The sequence below is a fragment of the Dama dama genome, chromosome 19 (genome assembly GCF_033118175.1).
Source record: "Dama dama isolate Ldn47 chromosome 19, ASM3311817v1, whole genome shotgun sequence".
NCBI lineage: Eukaryota > Metazoa > Chordata > Mammalia > Artiodactyla > Cervidae > Dama > Dama dama.
In genome coordinates this window covers 46,630,433-46,650,858 of record NC_083699.1, presented here as the reverse complement: position 1 = coordinate 46,650,858, position 20,426 = coordinate 46,630,433, and the positions used below count along the sequence as shown (strand labels likewise).

The window sequence follows — 20,426 nt, the reverse complement described above, 5'->3', positions numbered from 1 at the left end:
GAGTATTGTCACCCTGCTTATTTAACATATGCAGAGTACATCATGTGAAGTGCCAGGCTGGATGAAGCCACAAGCTGGAATCAGGATTGCCAGGAGAAATATTAATAACCTCAGATATGCAGATGACACCACCCTTATGGCAGAAAATGAAGAGCAATTAAAGAGCCTCTTGATGAAAGTGAAAGAGGAGAGTGAAAATGCTGGCTTAAAACTCAACATAAGATCATGGCATCCGGTCCCATCACTTGATGGCAATTAGATGGGGAAACAATGGAAACAGTGACAGATTTTATTTTCTCGGGCTCCAAAATCACAGTCCAAAAACGAATGCAACCATGAACCTAGAAGATGCTTGCTCCTTGGGTTGAAAGTTATGACAAGCTCAGACAGTGTATTAAAAGGCAGAGACGTCACCTCACCAACAAAATCCGTACAGTCAAAGCTGTGATTTTTTCCAGTGGTCATGTATGGATGTGATAGTTGGACCATAAAGAAGAAGACTGAGAGCTGAAGAACTGATGCTTTCAAATTGTGATGCTGGAGAAGACTCTTGAGAGTCCCTTGGACAGCAAGGAGGTCAAATGAGTCAATCCTAAAGGAAATCAACCGTGGATATTCATTGGAAGGATGATGCTGAAGGTGAAGCTCAAACACTTTGGCCACCTAATGTGAAAAGCTGACTCATTGGGAAGGACCCTGATGCTGGGAAAGACTGAGCAGGAGGAGAAGGGGGCGATAGAGAATGAGATGACTGGATGGTGTCATCAACTCAATGGACATGAATTTCAGCAAACTCTGGGAGATAGTGAAGGGCAGAGAAGCCTGGCGTGCTTCAGAACATGGGGTCTCAGAGAGTCGGACAAAACTTAGCAAACTGAACAACAAAAACAAAAAGAGTCAGATTGAACTGGCCTTAATAACCTTGGAAAACCTAGTGGATTTTCAAGTAAATTTTATTACATAGTCATGCGGCCTAGATTGAAGTTATGAAGTTAGGAGAAGACTCCAGTGTTTATTTGATATGATACGTAATTTTTGTAAGAGGTAAAAAGTATTGATGTGTCTTCTCTTAAAGCAGTTTGGACTTGCTGTTTTATCTGCTAATCATAGGTCTGTTGTAACTTTTTTTTTTGCTCCTTTTCATTTTTTAAATTATTAATTTTTTTTAGTTTTTGGTTTCGTTGGATCTTTGTTGCTGCCTGTAGGCTTTCTTGTGGTGGGGCTAATCTTTGTGGTGATGCATGGGCTTCTCATTGCGGTGACTACTCTTGTTGCAGAGCATAGGCTAGAGGCACGCAGGCTCAGTAGTTACACTGGGCAGGTTCAAGGGCTTGCAGACTTCAGTTGTGACCCACGGGCTTTAGTTGCTCTGAGGCTTGTGGAATCTTCCCAGACCAGGGATTGAACTCGTGTCCCTTACTTGGCAGGCAGATTCTTACCCACTACACGACCAGGGAAATACTTTTACTCCTTTTTAAACCACTTCAAATTCTTATTGGGTGTATGTAATAGCTTAATCTTATTACTACTTTCTTCCCTTTTGGCCCCATAAAAGGAAAAGAGACTGTGTATTTTCTTCAATAGAATAGATAATTATAGCTAACATTTGTGCTAAGGTTTTTAATGTGTATTTTAAAATTTATTCTCATACATCTCTATGGAATATAATTGTTATTATCTGTGTTTTATAGATGAAATTTATACACAAAAATCTTACAGTGTTATATAGGTAGTAAGAAGTAAAATATGGATTCAAACCCAGACAGTTTTTAAAACTCCATTCCAGTGCCTCTTAACAAAAAAAGATATTACAGAGACCCAATTATAAAGGACTCAACTTATTGAACAAAACAATTCACATTACAAAAGAATCTAATGAAGGATTTCTTTTAAAAAGTGTTCTCTGGTCAAAAACCCAGGGGGAGCCATCCCATTATATGGAGAGTTTAGTAATCTAGTTTTACCATCTGTTGAGCTATAGGGCTATCCTAGGGCCAGTGAGCTATCCCTCATCCTGCCATTGTCCTGTCTTTGCAAAGATTAGCCCAGTACTGCCCACAGTGAGTAAAGCTGTTGAGCTGAGAAGAATTGATTGGGAATGGTAGGTCATGCTAGGCATATAGGCACCTCCTCTGAGTAAATGGTTATTCAGTTTATATGCAGCTTTTTAAGCATATGTATATTATATAAAAAAAGGAACATAGATGTTTCAAATTCTATACATTATAGTTTTTTATTTGATCTCTTTCATAATTCTTTAGGAGGTAGTTATGACAGAGCCTCAAATCCATGTTTAATTCTGTGAGGATATTTATGTGCTTAACAAGTGATCTTGAACACCCCATAGTTGCATTTTAGGTTGCACAATCATGTGACCTAATCTTAGGTTATAAATTCCCTTTTAAGCATATTGCCAAAGCTGAAGTGGAAGCGTTTTTTTTTTTTTTTTTTTAAAGTATCTCAAATGGATGGGTAATTTTTTTTTTATTACTCTTCCTGTTTCTTTCAAATAATTTTCTTTCTTAAAGAAAATGCAATACTCTTGTCACACATACTATTTAGTTATTTTTATGGATAAACTCATAAAAACGGTGGTTTAAGAAGTTTATTGTAAATCAACTGTATTTCAATAAAAAACAAACAAACAAACAAAAGGTTATTTCTACATCAGAGATGTACAATTATCTGGGTGGGAGAGTTCTATTTTTGTGCTTTTCATAGAGCTTTATTTAATTCACAGCCCAAAGTGATCACCATGTGACTAGAATGGCTCAGTGTTAATACTTGCTGCTGTATTTTTTCCCATTTTAGCTTTATGTTTTTATTTTCAGTTAACTCTTTTGTGAGTTGATCATAAAAAACTGTGACACATGAATAGATAAAAGAATGAAGTTATTATTAAAAATAAAGTGATTCAAACAGCAGCGTCCCACTGTATAGCATATGTATATATGTTAATTGCACAATCGTGCTTGATTCTTTGCAACCCTATGGACTGTAGCCTGCCAGCCTCCTTTTCTCCATGTAATTCTTCAGACTGGAATACTGGAGTGGGTAGCCATTCCATTCTCCACGGGGTCTTCCCGAGCAGGGACTGACCCTGGGTCTCCTGCATTGCAGGCAGAGTCTTGGAACTACATTGGAACCACCAGGGAAGCCCCCTGTAGAGCCCAGAAACTACATTCCACCTCCTGTCACAAATTCAAGGTGTTAGTCAGTCGTGTCTGACTCTTTCTGACCCCCATCGACTAGCCCGCCAGGCTCCTCTGTCTGTGGGATTTCTTGGGCAAGAATACTACAGTGGGTTGCCATGTCCTTCTCCAGGGAATCTTCCCAACCCAGTCCAGTTATTGTACTCGGGGCCTCCTTTGTTGCAGGCAGATTCTCTACTGTCTGAGCCACCAGGGAAGCCCATAGTGTGTTATAAACCATAATGGAAAAAGAACAGAATATATTTAACTGAATTACTTTGCTGTACAGAGCTATTCAAAACCCTAAAGGATGATGACATCAGAGTGTTGCATTCAGTATGTCAGCAAATCTGGAAGACCCAGCAGTGGCCACAGGACTGGAAAAGGTCAATCCTCATTCCAGTTCCCAAGAAGGGTAGTACTAAAGAATGTTCTAACCATCAGACAGTTGCACTCATCTCCCAAGCTAGTAAGATCATGTTTAAAATCTTGCATGCTGGGCTTCAGCCTTATGTGAACCGAGAACTTCCAGATGTCCATGTTGGGTTTAGAAAAGGCAGAGGAACCAGAGATCAAATTGCCAACATTCGCTGGATCACAGAGAAGGCAAGGGAAGTCCAGAAAAGCATCTACCTCTGTTTCATCGACTGTGCTAAAGCCTTTGACTGTGTGGATCATTATTAAACTGTGGAAAGCTCTTAAGAGATGGAAATACCATATCATCTTACCTGTCTCCTGAGAAACTTGTATGTGATCAAGAAGCAACAGTTAGAACCCCTGTGGAACAACTGATTGGTTGAAGATTGAGAAAGGAGTGTGACAGGCTGTCTGCTGTCACCCTGTTTGTTTAACCTATACACTGAACGCAGAATGAGAAATGCTGGGCTGGATGAGTTACAAGCTGGAATCAGGATGGGTGGAACAACCTCAGGTATGTGGATGACATCGCTCCAATGGCAGCAAAGAGGAACTAAGGAGCTTCTTGATGAGGGTAAAGGAGGAGAATGAAAGAGACAGCTTAAAACTATTAAAAAAAACTAAGATCATGGCATCCAGGCCCATTACTTCATGGCAAATAGAAGGGGAAAAGTTGGAAGCAATGACAGATTTCCTCTTCTTGAGCTCTAAAATAACTGAGGATGGTGACTGCAGCCATGAAATCAGAAGACGATTGCTTCTTGTCAGGAAAGCTATGGCAAACCTAGACAGTATGTTGAAAAGCAGAGACATTACTTTGCCAACGAAGGTCTGTGTAGTCAAGGGTATTGTCTTCCCAGTGGTCATGTATGGTTGTGAGAGCTGAACTATAAAAAAGGCAGAGTGTCAAATAATTGATGTCTTTGAACTGTGATTCTGGAGAAGACTCCTGAAAGTCCCTTGGACAGCAAGGAGATCAAGCCTTGCTTGACAAGTTTGATAAGAGTGACAAGGAGATCAAAGATCAAACCTTGCTTGATAAGCTTGAAAGGAGATCAAAGGTCAAACCTTGCTTGATAAGATTGACAAGGAGATCAAAGTCAATCTTAAGAGATATCAACCCTGAATACTTGTTGAAAGAGCTGAAGCTGAAGCTGAAGCTCCAGTGTTTTAGTCATCTGATGCGCACATTGGAGAAGTCCCTGATGCCGGGAAAGACTGAAGGCAGGAGGAGAAGGGGACGACAGAGGATGAGATGACGCACAGAGGATGAGGGTGGACTTGAGTTTGAGCAAGCTCCGGGAGCTGGTGATGGACAGGGAAGCCTGGCGTGCTGTAGTCCATGGGGTCACACAGAGTGGGACACAACTGAGCGACTGAACTGAGCTGATGTCATTCATGTATTAAAAAGCATTTTTATCCATGTTCTTGCGTTTGATATTTATAGTGAGGAGTCAGTAAACTTTTTCCATAAAGGGTCAGGTAGTAGTAAATATTTTAAGCTTTTTAGACCGTATGTTCTCTCCCTGCTGTTCAACTCTGCCAGTAGGATGTGAAAGCTTACATAGGCAATGTGTCAGTGGATGAGTTTGACTGTGTTTCCATAAAACTTTATTTATGGACACTGGAATATGATTTTCATAAGTCATTAGATATTATTTTTCTTTTGTTTTTTCAACCATTTAAAAATGCAAAAATTTTTAGCTTCCTGTTTACGTGATGGTAGGTTAAGGGCCACATTGTCTGATAGGCTGTCATTTGCTGACCCCCTCTCGTAATAATCCTCTGAGACTCTGCTAACCACCTTCTGTGTTTTTGCCCTTTATTTTACCATCTTTTAACATTATTTTACATGTTTCTTGTTTTGCTACTTAATCATGTGTTTTCTTTGATAATGTGTGTGTAACTTTTAAAATTTAATAAATTTTATTACATTTTAAGCTATGGAGGATAGGTTCAGTAATGTCTTCCCTTTAATGCCTTGCACATTTTACAAAAATTATATGCTCATCAAGGGCTTCCCTGATAGCTCAGTTGGTAAAGAATCCATCTACCTGCAATGCAGGAGACCCCAGTTAGATTCCTGGGTAGGGAAGATCCGCTGGAGAAGGGATAGGCTACCCACTCCAGTATTCTTGGGCTTCCCTTGTGGCTCAGCTGGTAAAGAATCTGCCTGCAGTGTGGAAGACCTGGGTTTGATCCCTGGGTTGGGAAGATCCCCTGGAGAAGGGTACAGTCCATGGGGTCCCAAAGAGTTGGACATTGACAGAGTGGCTTTCACTTTCACTTTCACATGCTCAATAAGTATTTGAGAGAGTTGGAAAGGAGTAATGTCTGTCTTTCACTATTTGCAGGATTGTTGTGTAGATTGTTTTACTTATTCATTTGTATAGTAAAGATGTGTTCCAGAATGATTCTGTTGCATTATGAGTAGAAGTAATAGGAAGGTAAAATTCACCTCAGAATTCAGGGAAGAGAAAGCAGAGAAGGAAGCTCTTATGGATTGAGTTTTTTTGTGATGACATATGTACTGTGGCCAGTGATATGGACAGTCCCTCCTTTAACCTTTTCTTAACCTTTATTTTAAATAGGTATTTCTTTACTCAGTTTACAGATGAAAAAACCAGATAAAATACCTTAGCCTTAAATATGAGTGTAGGACAGAATTTGAACCCAGACCATGTTCTTTCCATATATTTGACTTTTTTATAGTAAGGATATACAGCAACATATCAGGCTGCCTTAGACACTATTTACTTATTGCTACAAGTTTTCACAAACACATTTTAAATAACCAAGGACAGAGATTTTTTTCTTCGAGAAGGTGAAATGTTGAAGAAACCTCCATGATAACCTTTTATTCTTTGAATATGTGATTACAGAGAGCTTTATTCTGAAATGATAGGCAAAACACATATTCTGTCTTACTTTTGTACATAACTTTTACCTCTTTAAAGAAGGGTGTTTAAAAGTGTTTCACAAATAAATTCATAGAATTGTATAATGAAATAAAATTGAGGAATGTACATGAAGTTTCTATCAAACTGTATGTTTAGTAGAAACCAATGATAAAATCAAATCTTAAAGCTGATTATTTTAGGTAATTTTCTTAAAGTTGAAGATTGAATCAAGCTAAATTAAATGAAGGTTAAAAGTATAAATGGAGAGAGAATACCCTGGTGGTCCAGTGGTTAGGCCCTCCTGCTTCCACTGCTGGGGGCTTGGGTTCAAACGTTGGTTAGGGAACTGAAGATCCTGCAATCCTTATGGTGAGTCCAAAAAAAAAAAGTGTCAGTGAAGAGAGTTTCTGACAGTAATTAATTGTGGAGTTTCTTTTTTGACTCAGCAGACATTTTGAGTGTCTATACTGCTACCAGGAGCTCAGACTAGTGAGAGAAGTAGACAGAGATAGAGATACCCAGAGGACATACCTCCTGGGAAGGTGATATCAGAATTTCCCCTCTTTATTAACTTTAAAATGCTATCTAAAATCATTGAAAATACTAAAACAGTCTTGAAGTGTAAGCATAAAAAGTGTAAATCCTTTTTCTCACTTTCTGCTCTCTGATCCCCATTCTTCAGAGTTATAGTTAGCAGACTGGTAAATAGGCTTCCAGATTTTTTTCTTATGCATATACCAGTAGGCCTCCCCGCAAAGAAATTGGACTCATGCTATATATAATTTTGTAAATTGCTTTTCCTCCCTTGTGATACTCTGTAATGTACATGTTTCCATGTCAGTAGGTACAGATCAATCTCATTTAAAAACCTGCTACCTCGGTGATGGGATGGGATCCCACCATTTGTTTACATTATTTCTTATTGCTGGGCATGTAGGTTTTCAACCTGTTTACAAAAAATAGATATCCTTGAACTAATATGCTTTATTTTGTGAATTGTTTAAATGATGAGTAACACAGAAGCAGGTGAAGAGATGAGGTTAATGTGAAGGGGAAATGTTTTCTAGGCTAAGGAAATAATGTATCATTTGAAAAACTGCTGCAGAAAATGACGAACTTTTAGTTTAGGGGAGAAGCATTTCTCTTTCTGTGCTGTGGAGGTATAGCGCCTTTTGTTTTCTTGAACTGTATGCTAGGGTATTTCATTTTATAGAATTGGCATTTCTTTCCTGAGTAATTTATAGTTACATAATTTTCTTATTTTGGAGATTGAAAACTTTTTCAATAAATGTTGCCAGGTAGAGAGTTAGAAGGACTTCCCAGGTGGCTCAGTGGTGAAGAATTCACCTACCAGTGCAGGAGACGTTAGGAGACATGGGTTCCATCCCTGGGTCAGAAAGATCCCCCAGAGAAGGGAATGGCAACCCACTCCAGTATTCTTGCTGGGGGAATCCCATGGACAGGAGCCTGGTGGGCTGCATACAGTCCATGGGGTTGCAAAGAGTGGGACATGGCTAACAACTGAGCATATATGCAGAATAGTAGGACCACAAGCTGATAATAATGGTCATTCAAGAGGCCACACAGAGGTTAAGTGGGTACTTTTGGGAGTAGAGCTTATATCTTATCTATTTTTCTCTTCTTAACACTAACTGAAATTCTTGCCCAGAGTTCAAAATGGGTTTTTGTGTGGCTACTTCCCCACTGTTATCCATTTGAAGCAAATTTTGGTAAATGAAAAAACAGATATTGTGAAGTTGCTAGTTAATCGAGTAGTTGTGTGAAAATTAAACTGATAGCTTAAAGTAGATGAATAACATTTTTTTACTCTTAAGTATTGTTGTTGTTCAGTCACTCATTTGTGTCTGACTCTTTGCAACCCCATGGACTGCAACACACCAGGCTTCCCTGTCCTTCCCTGACTCCCAGAGTTTGCTCAGACTCCTGTACAGTTGAGTTGATAGTGCCGTTCAACCATCTCATCCTCTGTCACCTTCTTAAGTATACAAAATCTTAAGTATAAAATCTTGCTATCCTTAAAAAGTTTTAGTTGCTGCTTTTCTTCACCCCTTAATTTCCAATTTTGGAAATGTTGCCCTACAGTGCGTATCAAGTACTATTTTACTGTTAGAATTTTGTCATTCCTAGGGGAAAAGAATCTGCTGATTCCTTTAAAAATATATTGGAAACAAAATGGTGTATTAAATACGGGTAATAAATATCTTTATGGACTATTTCTAAAAGTAAAAGCCTTTATTTTTGGTTGCCAAGGATGCTTTGCTGTTTGATTACATATGCTTTGTTGAATAGAAATACGAGTTTTGTAAGGCTCAACTTTCAAAATTTCTTGCTTGTTTTTAAAAACCTAATGCTAAATAGTTCTCACTAGTGTTATTAATTTGAAGGGTATGAATACTTTGAGTAAATTAGCTTGTGTTCTTTTATTATGTTAAACAATAATCTGTCATCTGTTATAACACATGATTATGAAATAGTCATACTTTGTTCTAAGGGAATTAATACTTTACAAGAAGTGTAGTTTTTAAGCATCCATACCTATTTTTTCACTTGGAATTAGACTTTTCAAGAGTAAAGTATACATTTAAACACAAATTAACTTATTTTTGTTTAATTTTTCTAGGGCTGCTTTGGAAGAAGTGGAAGGAGATGTGGCAGAATTGGAACTGAAACTTGATAAGGTAAATTTTACTTTAACTTTTTAAAACAGTAGTTCTTGTTTTGTATACTGATTTGTGCCTACAGTGCCAGATGGGTCATGTGATTTCTTTTATATCCATGAAGGTAAATGCTAATATTATCCCGATTTTACACATACAGAAGTTGAGGCTAGAGATGTTAGGTAGTTGGTTGAAAATTTAATCTAACTGGCAGAGCAAGAATTTGAACCCTGTTTGACTAGTCATCTTTTATACTGTTGGAAGTTTGTTTCCTTCTCTATCAAAAAGATTGCAGTATAACTTTTTGTTGCTTAATGGATAGCATATGTAACCTAACCATTCTTGGTTGTATATTTGGGTTTGGTTGTGTTCAAACATAAAATTTTTAATACTCATTCCATTTTTTAAAGCTAATGCCAGAAATACTGAATATTTATTTAATAATTGATATTAAATTGTCATATTCTATGCAAGGGTAAATGTACATTGATTCCTATCTTCTGTGTTAATTATTGATAATCTCTCTTCTTTTTTGGCCTCTATCTCAGAAATGTTATCTGTTGTATAACAGAAATATAAGAATGAATAAGACATGGCTTCTGATTTTAAGTAACCGTTGTTCATTGTTAAAATTTCTGGAGACTAAATGTGTTTATTTGAAATACCTTTTCTGAAGATAATTTTCTGTTTATTTACTTACTTTTGTAAATGGAATTGTTTTGGAAAGGAGTGCTTATCAAATGTTACTGTGCATAGGAATATGTGGGGTTCTTGTGAAAATACAGATCCAGATTCAGTAAGTCTTGGTATCTGAGATTCTGTTTGTCTAGCCAGATTTTAGGTGACACCAATGCTGTTGAATAGACTTCACTTTGAATAGCAGTGATGATACATTAATTAGACTGAAGATTTTCAAATGTTTTGAAATCATGAAATATGTATATATAATGTAAATAGTATAGAAAATATATAAAGCAGTAGCTGTTATATTTGTAAGACAAAATAATTTCAGAAAATGTTTAGTAATAAGTTATTTTTATGCACTTTGATATATAGTATGTTTGGGAATTTTAAAATAGTCCTGTGAAGTAGGTGGGGCAAGTGGATTATTTCCATTTTCTAGATGACAGTAGCAAAGCCCAGAAAGTAAAGAGGAATTGGTTCAAATCACAGAGCTTGAGAAAGCAGAACTAGGGTTAGAATCCCATCTGTTTTATTTTAGTTCAGCGCTCTTTTTGTGCACCACTGTACTCCTGAGTCTATGTTGAGGGGCACATGCTACTTGAAAGTTTTCTGAGGAACCCTAGCAAACTCCCAGGCAAGTGTTTTAAAAAATAAATGTTAGAATTTTTGGTAAAGATATTTTCAGAAACCTTGTTTTCTATTTAAAATTATGTGTATGGGATCATTGTTATTGTTGTCATCATTATTATTATTTTACCCTGATGTATTGCATTTATTTTTAAGGACTCTATGAAACAAAGTTTTTAAACTCTTAAGGTAGATAGCAGAAGATGTAGCTTTGATTTTCTGGTAGATGTATGAGAGAATATATAGAAGGATAAAGTTTCTTTCTTTCTTTCTTTTTTTTTTTTTAAAGAATCACAGAGTAGTACAATAGAGTATCTATTTTGTCTGGGTAGATTTGCATCTAAATCAAATAAAACCTGTGTGTCAGGGGGCACCTCAGAATTTAAAGTATCTAAACAGACTCCTGTTACAGTATTTTGTTAATGATTTTGCTTTTATGAGCAGCTATCTTTTGTTTTCACCCCTTTATATCATTTGGTTGGGCTTGAGAGACTGGTAGAATCTTAAACCAAGAAGTCCAAATCTAAAGCAAGCTGTCAAAGTATTGCTATATAGTACTAAGAACTCTAAACCCTTTCTTGAGTCTGTACCAGGACTTTCCAGGTGGCTCAGTGTAAAGAATCTTCCTGCCAAGCAGGAGATGCCAGTTCAACCCTTGGGTTGGGAAGATCCCCTGGAGAAGGAAATGGCAACCTACTCCAGTATTCTTGCCTGGGAAATCCCATGAACAGAGGAACCTGGTGGGTTATAGTTCATGGAGTCACAAAAGAATCACAACCGAGCGACTAAACAACATCAACAGAGTTGGACCAGTAAGGACATCATGGAAACTTTGACACTTTTTAAAACATATTTCTCTACTTTAAGATCTTGATCCCGTATATAATGTCCCTTTCCCAAATTCTTAAGCTATCATTGATCATTTTTACTCTGGAATTATGAGGAGGTACAATTAGAGAAGAGGCCTGTGAGGAGCAAGAGCTGGTTGTTATTGAAGGTGATGGCATTAGTGGAGGGGAAGGATTATCTAAGTCTAGTTTAGTGATTTCATAACTTTGTGCAGGGCAAGTTGTACCTGTAATATCATTGCAAATCATGGTAGTGACAGGTTTAACTAGTTAGCTGACTTAGCTTATATTTGTTTTGCTTGTAAATATATGCCATCGGTAGTTCTAATCTTTCTAATGAGTATTGCTCCATGAATGAATGGCATTATTTGACTAGGTCCAATTATTTATCCATTCTGCCTGGTATTCTGGCATTGGCAACATCACAGAGCATCATAGTTGCCATCTAGGTATAATTTCCATATCTGTTTAATCTTCTCATTGAAATGGCTTGCTCCTTTTTAAGTAGATACCCTTTAAGATACAGCTCAAGTACTATCAAACTTAGTTTTTTTTTTTCCAGATATTACATTATTTCTTGCATTTTTACATTTCTTACATTTTAAAAATATATTTCCATTGAAATTATTATAATATTATTGTAATATTTGGTTTACAACATAGTCTAGTAGGAAAGAGCACAAAGCCTAGAACAACGCTGCCCATATATGAGTCAGGCTCTACCACTCACTAAGCCATATGGGCCTTGGGCAAGTTCCTAAACCTTGCTATGTCTGAGTTTCTTCGTCTCCAAAATGGGGAAGATAAGAGTATCTATCTCATAGGGTTATTATGTGAATAAGATGTGTTAATACATATTAAGTGCTTTGGCACATGGTAAGTTCTAAATGAACGTTAATGTTGGTGATGTCTCTTCAACAGACTTTGGTCTGTCTTGAAGACAGATTGTCTTTAACAGAGGAAAAATCCCCTCATTTTACTGTTAGGTAAAAATCTTCCTTCTTTGTAGGTTATGTTATGTGATTTAGTTACAGCTATCGTTACTGTCATCTAATAAGGACTTTTGACAGCTGGCAAAGTATTTATCTATCTCCAAGTCAGTCCTTCTCCCGAATAACTGCAGTATATATTTGATTCAGCTATATGACACATTCATTTTCTCTCCAGCTCCTGTGATAGTGACCTTATTTTAATTCTGTTACCTGTTTCACCAGCCAGATGCTATGCCTTGTTGCTCAAAGTTGTAATCTCTGAAACTGGAATAATCTTTGATACCTTACTTTCTGATGGGAGTCTCTGGTCTTTGCAGTTCTCATCTTGGACTCCTCCTGCTTCTGTTTTTCAGGTTTATCTAGATCTCTAGTCTTTTAAGTCTGTCCACTTCCAGATCCCTTTTTTATTCAGAGTACTTTTTAAAAAATAATTTTTTAATTAGGGTTAAATTCACCTAATATAAAATCTACCATTTTAAAGTTTGCAACTCAGTGTTTTTTAGTATATTCACAGTGTGTACAACTATTGCTACTACTTAATTTGAGAACATTTCTCTTACCCTAATAAGAAACTCTATACACATTAGCAGTCACTTCCAATTTTCCTCTCCCTGTATGCTCTGGCAACCACTAATAAACATTCTGTCTCTATGGATTTGCTTATTCTTGTACGTTTCAATAAATGGAATCATGCAATATTTGACCTTTTGTGGCTGGCTCCTTTCACTTAACATAATGTTTTAAAAGTTCATCTGTATATGTTGTAATATCTTTAGTATTTCCTTTTTAGTGGCTGAATAATATGCCATTGTATGGATGTACCATGTTTATCTTTTCATCCGTTGATTGACATTTGGGTTGTTTCCACTTTTTGGCTGTTACGTGTAATATTTCTGTGAACCCTTATAGTCTGCTCTTAACTTTGTATCATCATTTCTCTTCTGAAGACCTCCATTTCCCTTTCATAGCACCTATTCTGCAGAATTTTGACTGTCTTTGTCTAATCTTCTATATTCTCTATCTCATACCTGGGCTAGAGTCCTTAAGGAAAAGTTACACACTTGTTTGGTGAAACGGATTGGTGGGATTCTTGATGCAAAGCAGTGTTTTCAAGACTCAGTCAGGTTATCTTACTATCTTTCAGTTCAGTTCAGTTCAGTTCAGTCGCTCAGTCATGTCCGACTCTTTGCGACCCCATGGACTGCAGCACGCCAGCCCTCCCTGTCCATCACCAACTCCTGGAGTTTGCCCAAACTCATGTCCATTGAGTCGGTGATGCCATCCAACTATCTCATCCTCTGTCATCCCCTTCTCCTCCTGCCCCCAATCCCTCCCAGCATCAGGGTCTTTTCAAATGAGTCAGCTCATCGCATCAGGTGGCCAAAGTATTGGAGCTTCAGCTTCAACATCAGTCCTTTCAATGAATAGTCAGGACTGATCTCCTTTAGGATGGATTGGTTGGATCTCCTTGCAGTCCAAGGGACTCTCAAAAGTTTTCTCCAACACCACAGTTCAAAAGCATCAATTCTTCAGTGCTCAGCTTTCTTTATAGTCCAACTCTCATATCCATACATGACTACTGGAAAAACCATAGCCTTGAATAGATGGACCTTTGTTGGCAAAGTAATGTCTCTGCTTTTTAATATGCTGCCTAGGTTGGTCATCTTCCCAAGAGTAAGCATCTTTTAATTTCATGGCTGCAGTCACCATCTGCAGTGATTTTGGAGCCCCAAAAATGAAGTCAGCCACTGTTTCCACTGTTTCCCCATCTATTTGCCATGAAGTGATGGGACTGGATGCCATGATGTTAGTTTTCTGAATGTTGAGCTTTAAGCCAAATTATTCACTCTCCTCTTTTACTTGCATCAAGAGTCCCTTTAATTCTTCTTCACTTTCTGCCATAAGGGTAGTGTCATCTGCATATCTGAGGTTATTGATACTTCTCCCAGCAATCTTGATTCCAGCTTGTGCTTTATCCAGCCCAGCGTTTCTCATGATGTATTCTGCATATAAGGTAAATAAGCAGGGTGACAATATACAGCCTTGACGTACTGCTTTTCCTGTTTGGAACTAGTCTGTTGTTTCATAACCAGTTCTAACTGTTGCTTCCTGACCTGCATGCAGGTTTCTCAAGAGGCAGGTCAGGTGGTCTGGTATTCCCATCTCTTGAAGAATTTTCCACAGTTCGTGGTGATCCACACAGTCAAAGGCTTTGGCATAGTCAATACAGCAGAAATAGATGTTTTTTCTTGAAATCTGTTGCTTTTTTGATGATCCAGCGGATGTTGGCAGTTTGATCTCTGGCCCCTCTGCCTTTTCCAAACCAGTGTGAACATCTGGAAGTTCACGGTTCATGTATTGCTGAAGCCTGGCTTGGAGAATTTTGAGCATTACTTCACGGGCGTGTGAGATAAGTGCAATTGTGTGGTAGTTTGAGCATTCATCTTTAGCAGCTCTTATATTCACTGTTCCCTCAAGATTTACCAGCTTATTCTTCATTCTTAGTAGAGGAACTTGTGTCTTCCTTTTGAGGGGAACACTTTTTATTTCTTGCTTTTAATCTAGAAACTTAACAGAATCTGTCCTTAATCCATTCCACACACACACACCCATTTGAGTGATAAAAGCACCCCTTTTCCTATGCATTTCCAGACTTAACTTCTTTGAGAAAGACTTTGCTTTAGCCATCTCTCTCTTTTCCCTCTCTATATGTCTAAATTGTCCTCTTTTCTAATGTAAAGCCATCATCCTCTGTTTGAAAGAGAGATGCCCTAAGCCATGCTTCTAAGATGTAGGGTGTCTTTATTGTTTCCCATTTCCTTTCATATAAAATGTGAACACCTTTGCTTTGCCCATCGTGTTTTTCCTGATCTGGCCCGTGTATACATTTTTGCACTGAACTAAGCTCCTCAGTGCCTCTGGTTTACCCTGCCTTGTAAGCTTCAGGGTTAGCTCATGCTTTTCCTAAAATATGTCTTATTACCCTTATCTGATTGACTAATTCCTGTTGGTCTTCAGGGCTTTTCTCAAGTGTTTCCTTTTGCAGGAGTCCTTCTTTGAACCCCATAGTCCTGGTTAGATGTTCTTCCTTTGTTCTCTCTTGCATGGTTTTGATGAGCATAGCAGTTGTGTTTGTGCTAAATAGAATTTACCTGCTTTTCTAACGGTTAGGATTTTGTTGTTTAGTTGCTCAGCCATGTCCCACTCTTTGTGACCCCATGGACTGCAGTGCACCAGGTTTCACTGTCCTTCACCATCGCCCGGAGCTTGCTCAGACTCATGTTCATTGAGTCGGTGATGCCATCCAACCATCTTATCCTCTTTCGTTCCCTTCTCCTCCTGCCTTCAGTCTTTCTCAGCATCAGGGTCTTTTCTAATGAGTCAGCTCTTCACATCAGGTGGCCAAAGTATTGGAGTTTCAGCTTCAGCATCAGTCCTTCCAGTGAATATTCAGGGTTGGTTTCCTTTAGGATTGACTGGTTTGATCTCCTTGCAGTCCAAGGGACTTTAAAGTCTTCTCCAACACCACAATTGAAAAGCATCAGCTCTTTGGCACTGAGCCTTCTTTATAGTCCAATTCTCACATCCATACATGACTACTGGAAAAGCCATAGCTTTATATGGGCCTTTGTCAGCAAAGTAATGTCTCTGCTTTTTAATACGCTGTCTAGGTTTGTCATAGCTTTTCTTCCAAGGAGCAAGCGCCTTTTAATTTCATGACTGCAGTCACCATCTGCAGCGATTTTGGAGCCCAAGAAAATAAAGTCTGTCATTGTTTCCATTGTTTCCCCATCTGTTTGCCATGAAGTGATGGGACCAGACGCCATGATCTTAGCTTTTTGAATGCTGAGTTTTAAGCCAGCCTTTTCACTCTCCTCGTTCACTTGCATCAAGAGGCTCTTTAGTTCTTCTTTGCTTTCTGCCATAATGGTGGTATCATCTACATATCTGAGGCTGTTGATATTTCTCCTGCCAATCTTTATTCCAGCTTGTGCTTCATCCAGCCTGGCATTTCCCATGGTTTACTCTGCATATAAGTTAAATAAGCAGGGTGACAATATACAGGCTTGATGTACTCCTTTTCCAATTTGGAACCAGTCCATTGTTGCATGTCCCGTTCTCACTGTTGCTTCTTGACCTTCATACAGGTTTCTCACAAGGCAGGTAAGGTGGTCTGGTATTCCTGTCTCTGGAAGGATTTTCCAGTTTGTTGTGATCCACACAGTCAAAGGCCTTAGCATATTCAATAAAACAGAAGTAGATTTTTTTCTGGAATTCTCTTGCTTTTTTGATGATCCAACAGAGGTTGGCAATTTGATCTCTGGTTCCTCTGCCTTTTCTAAATCCAGCTTGAACATCTGGAAGCTCTTGATTCACATACTGTTGGAGCCTAGTTTGGAGAATTACAACAGAGAATTAGAACAGAATTAGTAGAACAGATTAGAACAGAGATTTTTTTTCACTTAACGTTGCTCCAGATTCCAGGATAACAGTTTTAAATTATACTCCTGAGATCCTTGTGTTGTCTTCTAAAGTTTTCCTGAGCTGTTTATCCTCTTCTTGGTGACCCCACTTCCCATGCTGTCATTACCCTTCCTTCTTCTAGATCAGCTCCACTTTTATCTTTATTATGTTTAACTTTCACCCAAGATATTGTTTGCTTAAAGAAGATGTTTTGTGTGAAATAAAGAAAAAAGAAGGGCTAGAAAAAGAAAAGAAATGGAAAGGAAAAAGGGAAAGAGAAAAAGAGGGAGTGGGGAAAGAAAGAGAGAAGCTCAGTTCTAAGATTTAGTATAGTGCCTAGAATGTTTGGCATTGGAGAAATATGGTTGATTAATTAATTCTGCTTTGATAAGTCTGATACTGAAATGACCAGCATGACTTACCCACAATACCAGTTTACTTCCATTTCCTCCACCATACCACAGTTGTGTTTTTAAAATTCTTTTGTCAAACTGCTTGCTCTGCCTAAGTTTCCTTTTATTCCTTCCAAGAGATGCTTAATACATTTTTGTGGAGTTAAATTATAGGGTTGAATTTAACTTGATAAAATTAAAAATTAACTTGATTGGTGGTTGGTGTTGTAAGACACCCTCTGCATCGTGAAAGGTCATCTTTTTTTTTTTTTTTTGATACAGCTCTCTTATGATTTACTTTATAAGCCAAAGGGAAAAAAAAGAATACTTTTCATTTGGTTTCGATTTATTGATGAACTGTAATCTTAACTAGGCATACTCATGTTGTTATTGATAATACTTGTTCGATTAATTAAAAAAATATTCAGTTATACAATGTGTTTCTTTTTCAGCTTGTGAAACTGTGTATTGCAATGATTGATACTGGAAAAGCCTTTTGTGTTGCAAATAAACAGTTCATGAATGGGATTCGAGACCTGGCACAGTATTCTAGCAATGATGCTGTAGTTGAGGTTGGTATTATTAAACTTAGTTAAAATGATAAATGCAACATGTTATCAAATAACTATATCTATTTACCTTATTAATAATAGTGGTGGTCCTTAAAATCAGAAGTGGAAAAGCTATCACCTATTGGTGCTATCTTATATAATCCTGTGTTCTAGGACGTTAGAACGTGATGGTTGATCTATGTTGTAAATATCTGTTTAGCATACTTGCTGCTAGGTGAGCTGAAGCATCTAGAAGGGCACCTGAGCAGGTAGGGTAGGATCATGTTTATTAGTGCAAGTAGAGAACATTAACTTAAGACTAGTATCTAACTGTACATTTGGGGGGCTGCATAGGAAAGTTCTGGTCAACTAGCTGTGTTAGTTTAGACCCCTTGCTATATTATGTGGTATTATAATGTTTCTTTCATGAGGAATAATAGCTAGTGAAAAAAATGGTGAAATTTGGTAATTATGTGATGCATAGATACCTAAATGGGCACAGTCTTGATACTCTCACTTTTAACCTTTAGGTTTATATATGCCATTTTAATTAGTTAGTATAATAGTATTGATAGGCAGTTTAATTCTTTGACTGTTCTTGAGTTTTATGTTACTACCTGTAGACTTCTATGCAGACCATGTCTGAGAAATAGTGAGATTGTCCTAGTGAGAAATAAATGTTACTGTTTACACTGTAACTTGATCTTTCTGTCCCAAATGCTGAAATTATGTTTTTCCAGTGTATATTAGTAGCTCTTAAATGACTTGGTTTTCTTTTGATTTCTTTCTCATAGACAAGTTTGACCAAATTTTCTGACAGTCTTCAAGAAATGATAAATTTTCACACAGTAAGTGTTAGTAAGTAGGGGTTATTATGGCCATGGTAATACTTTATTACTTTTCTTTGGTGGCAGTATTTTATAGAATTACTTAAGTTGGAATTCACAGACTTTGATTTATTAGCAACTTTTTAGTTGGGTGGATCTAAAATGTGTGTGTGTGAGAGAGAGAAAAGTTAGAACTATATATGTGTATTATTTCCTATCCTGTAATAGTGAACTTTAATTTCAATGAAGTGCACACTCATAAAAGTTAATTTTTTCTCTTTAAGTTGTGCCTTTGTAAATTTTTAAGCAGTTATTTCAAGAAGAAAGACAGATGTACAAGTCAAAATTCTAAATTTGGCTATTTCTTTTAATTATAAATATATCCCCTTTGTCTAATAAGTTGCTAATATTAAAGACTGTTGTGTTCTTTGAGCAATTTATGTGTATGTTTAAGATATGAGGACAGATCTTTAAGAACGAGGGATATATATTACTTTTGGAATGTGATGAAACCTTTATACATTTTGTAAAAGTTTACTGAAAATATGGTACTTTGTAAGCTATATATATTTTATAATTTAAAAAAAATCTAATATGTATGACTCATATAATTATTCAGTGCTTCAAAATTTAACTGTCTGTAAGAGGGGAATATCAGTACTTATATTCTTTGTAAATTCTGCTACTTTCTGGTTTTTAGTTAATTTGATTTTCTTGGTTTTTTTTTTGGACAACCTATTAAGGATGAATTGATCTGATAATATTTATTTTAATTGTGGTTCAAATTTTATTTATACCAAAATTACCATGTAAAAGTATCTTCTTCAGTTTCTGCTGTCAATTCTTTTGGTTATGTATCTAGGTGTAGAATTGCTGGGTCATAAGTAATTCTGTGTTTATCTTTTTGAGAAACCATCAAACTGATTTCCACAGAGGCTACAACATTTTACATTCCCATTTACATCTCTGCTAGCAATGTATGAGTGTTCCAGTTTTTCACATCTCGGTCAACTTATTGTCTGTCTGTCTTCCTTCTTTCCTTCCATTTTGTTATAGCCATTGTAGTAGGTGTGAAATGGTATTTCACTGTGGCTTTGATTTGCATTTCTTGCTTGACTAATGTGGTTAAGCATCTTTTCATCTGTTTATTGACCATTTGTATATTTTCTTCTGCCATTGTTATCGTTGTTGTCTGCTTAAGTCCTTTGCCCATTTTAAAATTTATTTAAATTGAATTTTTTATATATTCTGGATATTAAACCCTTATCAGATGTATGATATGTAAATGATTTTTCCTATTCTACAAGTTGTTTTTTTACTTTCTTGATAAATGTCCTTTGATGCATTAAAGTTTTGATTGTTTTATTGGAGTATAATGAGTTCACAACATTATGTTAGTTTCAAGTGTATAGCAAAGTGATTCAGTTATATATATATATACTCTTTTTCAGATTTCATTCTATTATAGGTTATTATAAGGTATGAATATGGTTCCCTGTGCTATACAGTAGGTCCTTGTTATTTACCTATTTTATGTGTGTTAGTCACTCAGTCGTGTCCAACTCTTTGTGACCCCACCAGGCTCCTCTGTCCATGGAATTCTCCAGGCAAGAATATTGGAGTGGGTTGCCATTTCCTTCTCCAATTTTATATGTAATAATGTATATATGTTAATATATATACCCTCTGCTCGCCCCCCGGCCAACTATACTCTTTGGTAACCAAAAGTTTGTTTTCTGTGTCTGTGAACTGTGTTTTGTAAATAACTTCATTTATATCATTTTTTTTAAGATTCCACATATAAGTGATATCATATGATATTTGTCTTTCTCTGTCTTACTTAGTTCACTTGGTA

The 20,426-nt window shown here is 37.0% G+C and overlaps 1 protein-coding gene across 1 annotated transcript in view; it reads left to right on the top strand.

The window, feature by feature from the left end:
* ACAP2 (ArfGAP with coiled-coil, ankyrin repeat and PH domains 2) overlaps positions 1 to 20,426 on the top strand; it is a 154,284-nt gene that overhangs the window by 48,574 nt on the left and 85,284 nt on the right. The window contains exons 2-4 of the mRNA XM_061166864.1: positions 9,150 to 9,207; positions 17,646 to 17,765; positions 18,539 to 18,592. Coding sequence (XP_061022847.1) covers positions 9,150 to 9,207; positions 17,646 to 17,765; positions 18,539 to 18,592 — 232 coding nt within the window. The remainder of the gene's footprint in view (positions 1 to 9,149; positions 9,208 to 17,645; positions 17,766 to 18,538; positions 18,593 to 20,426) is intronic.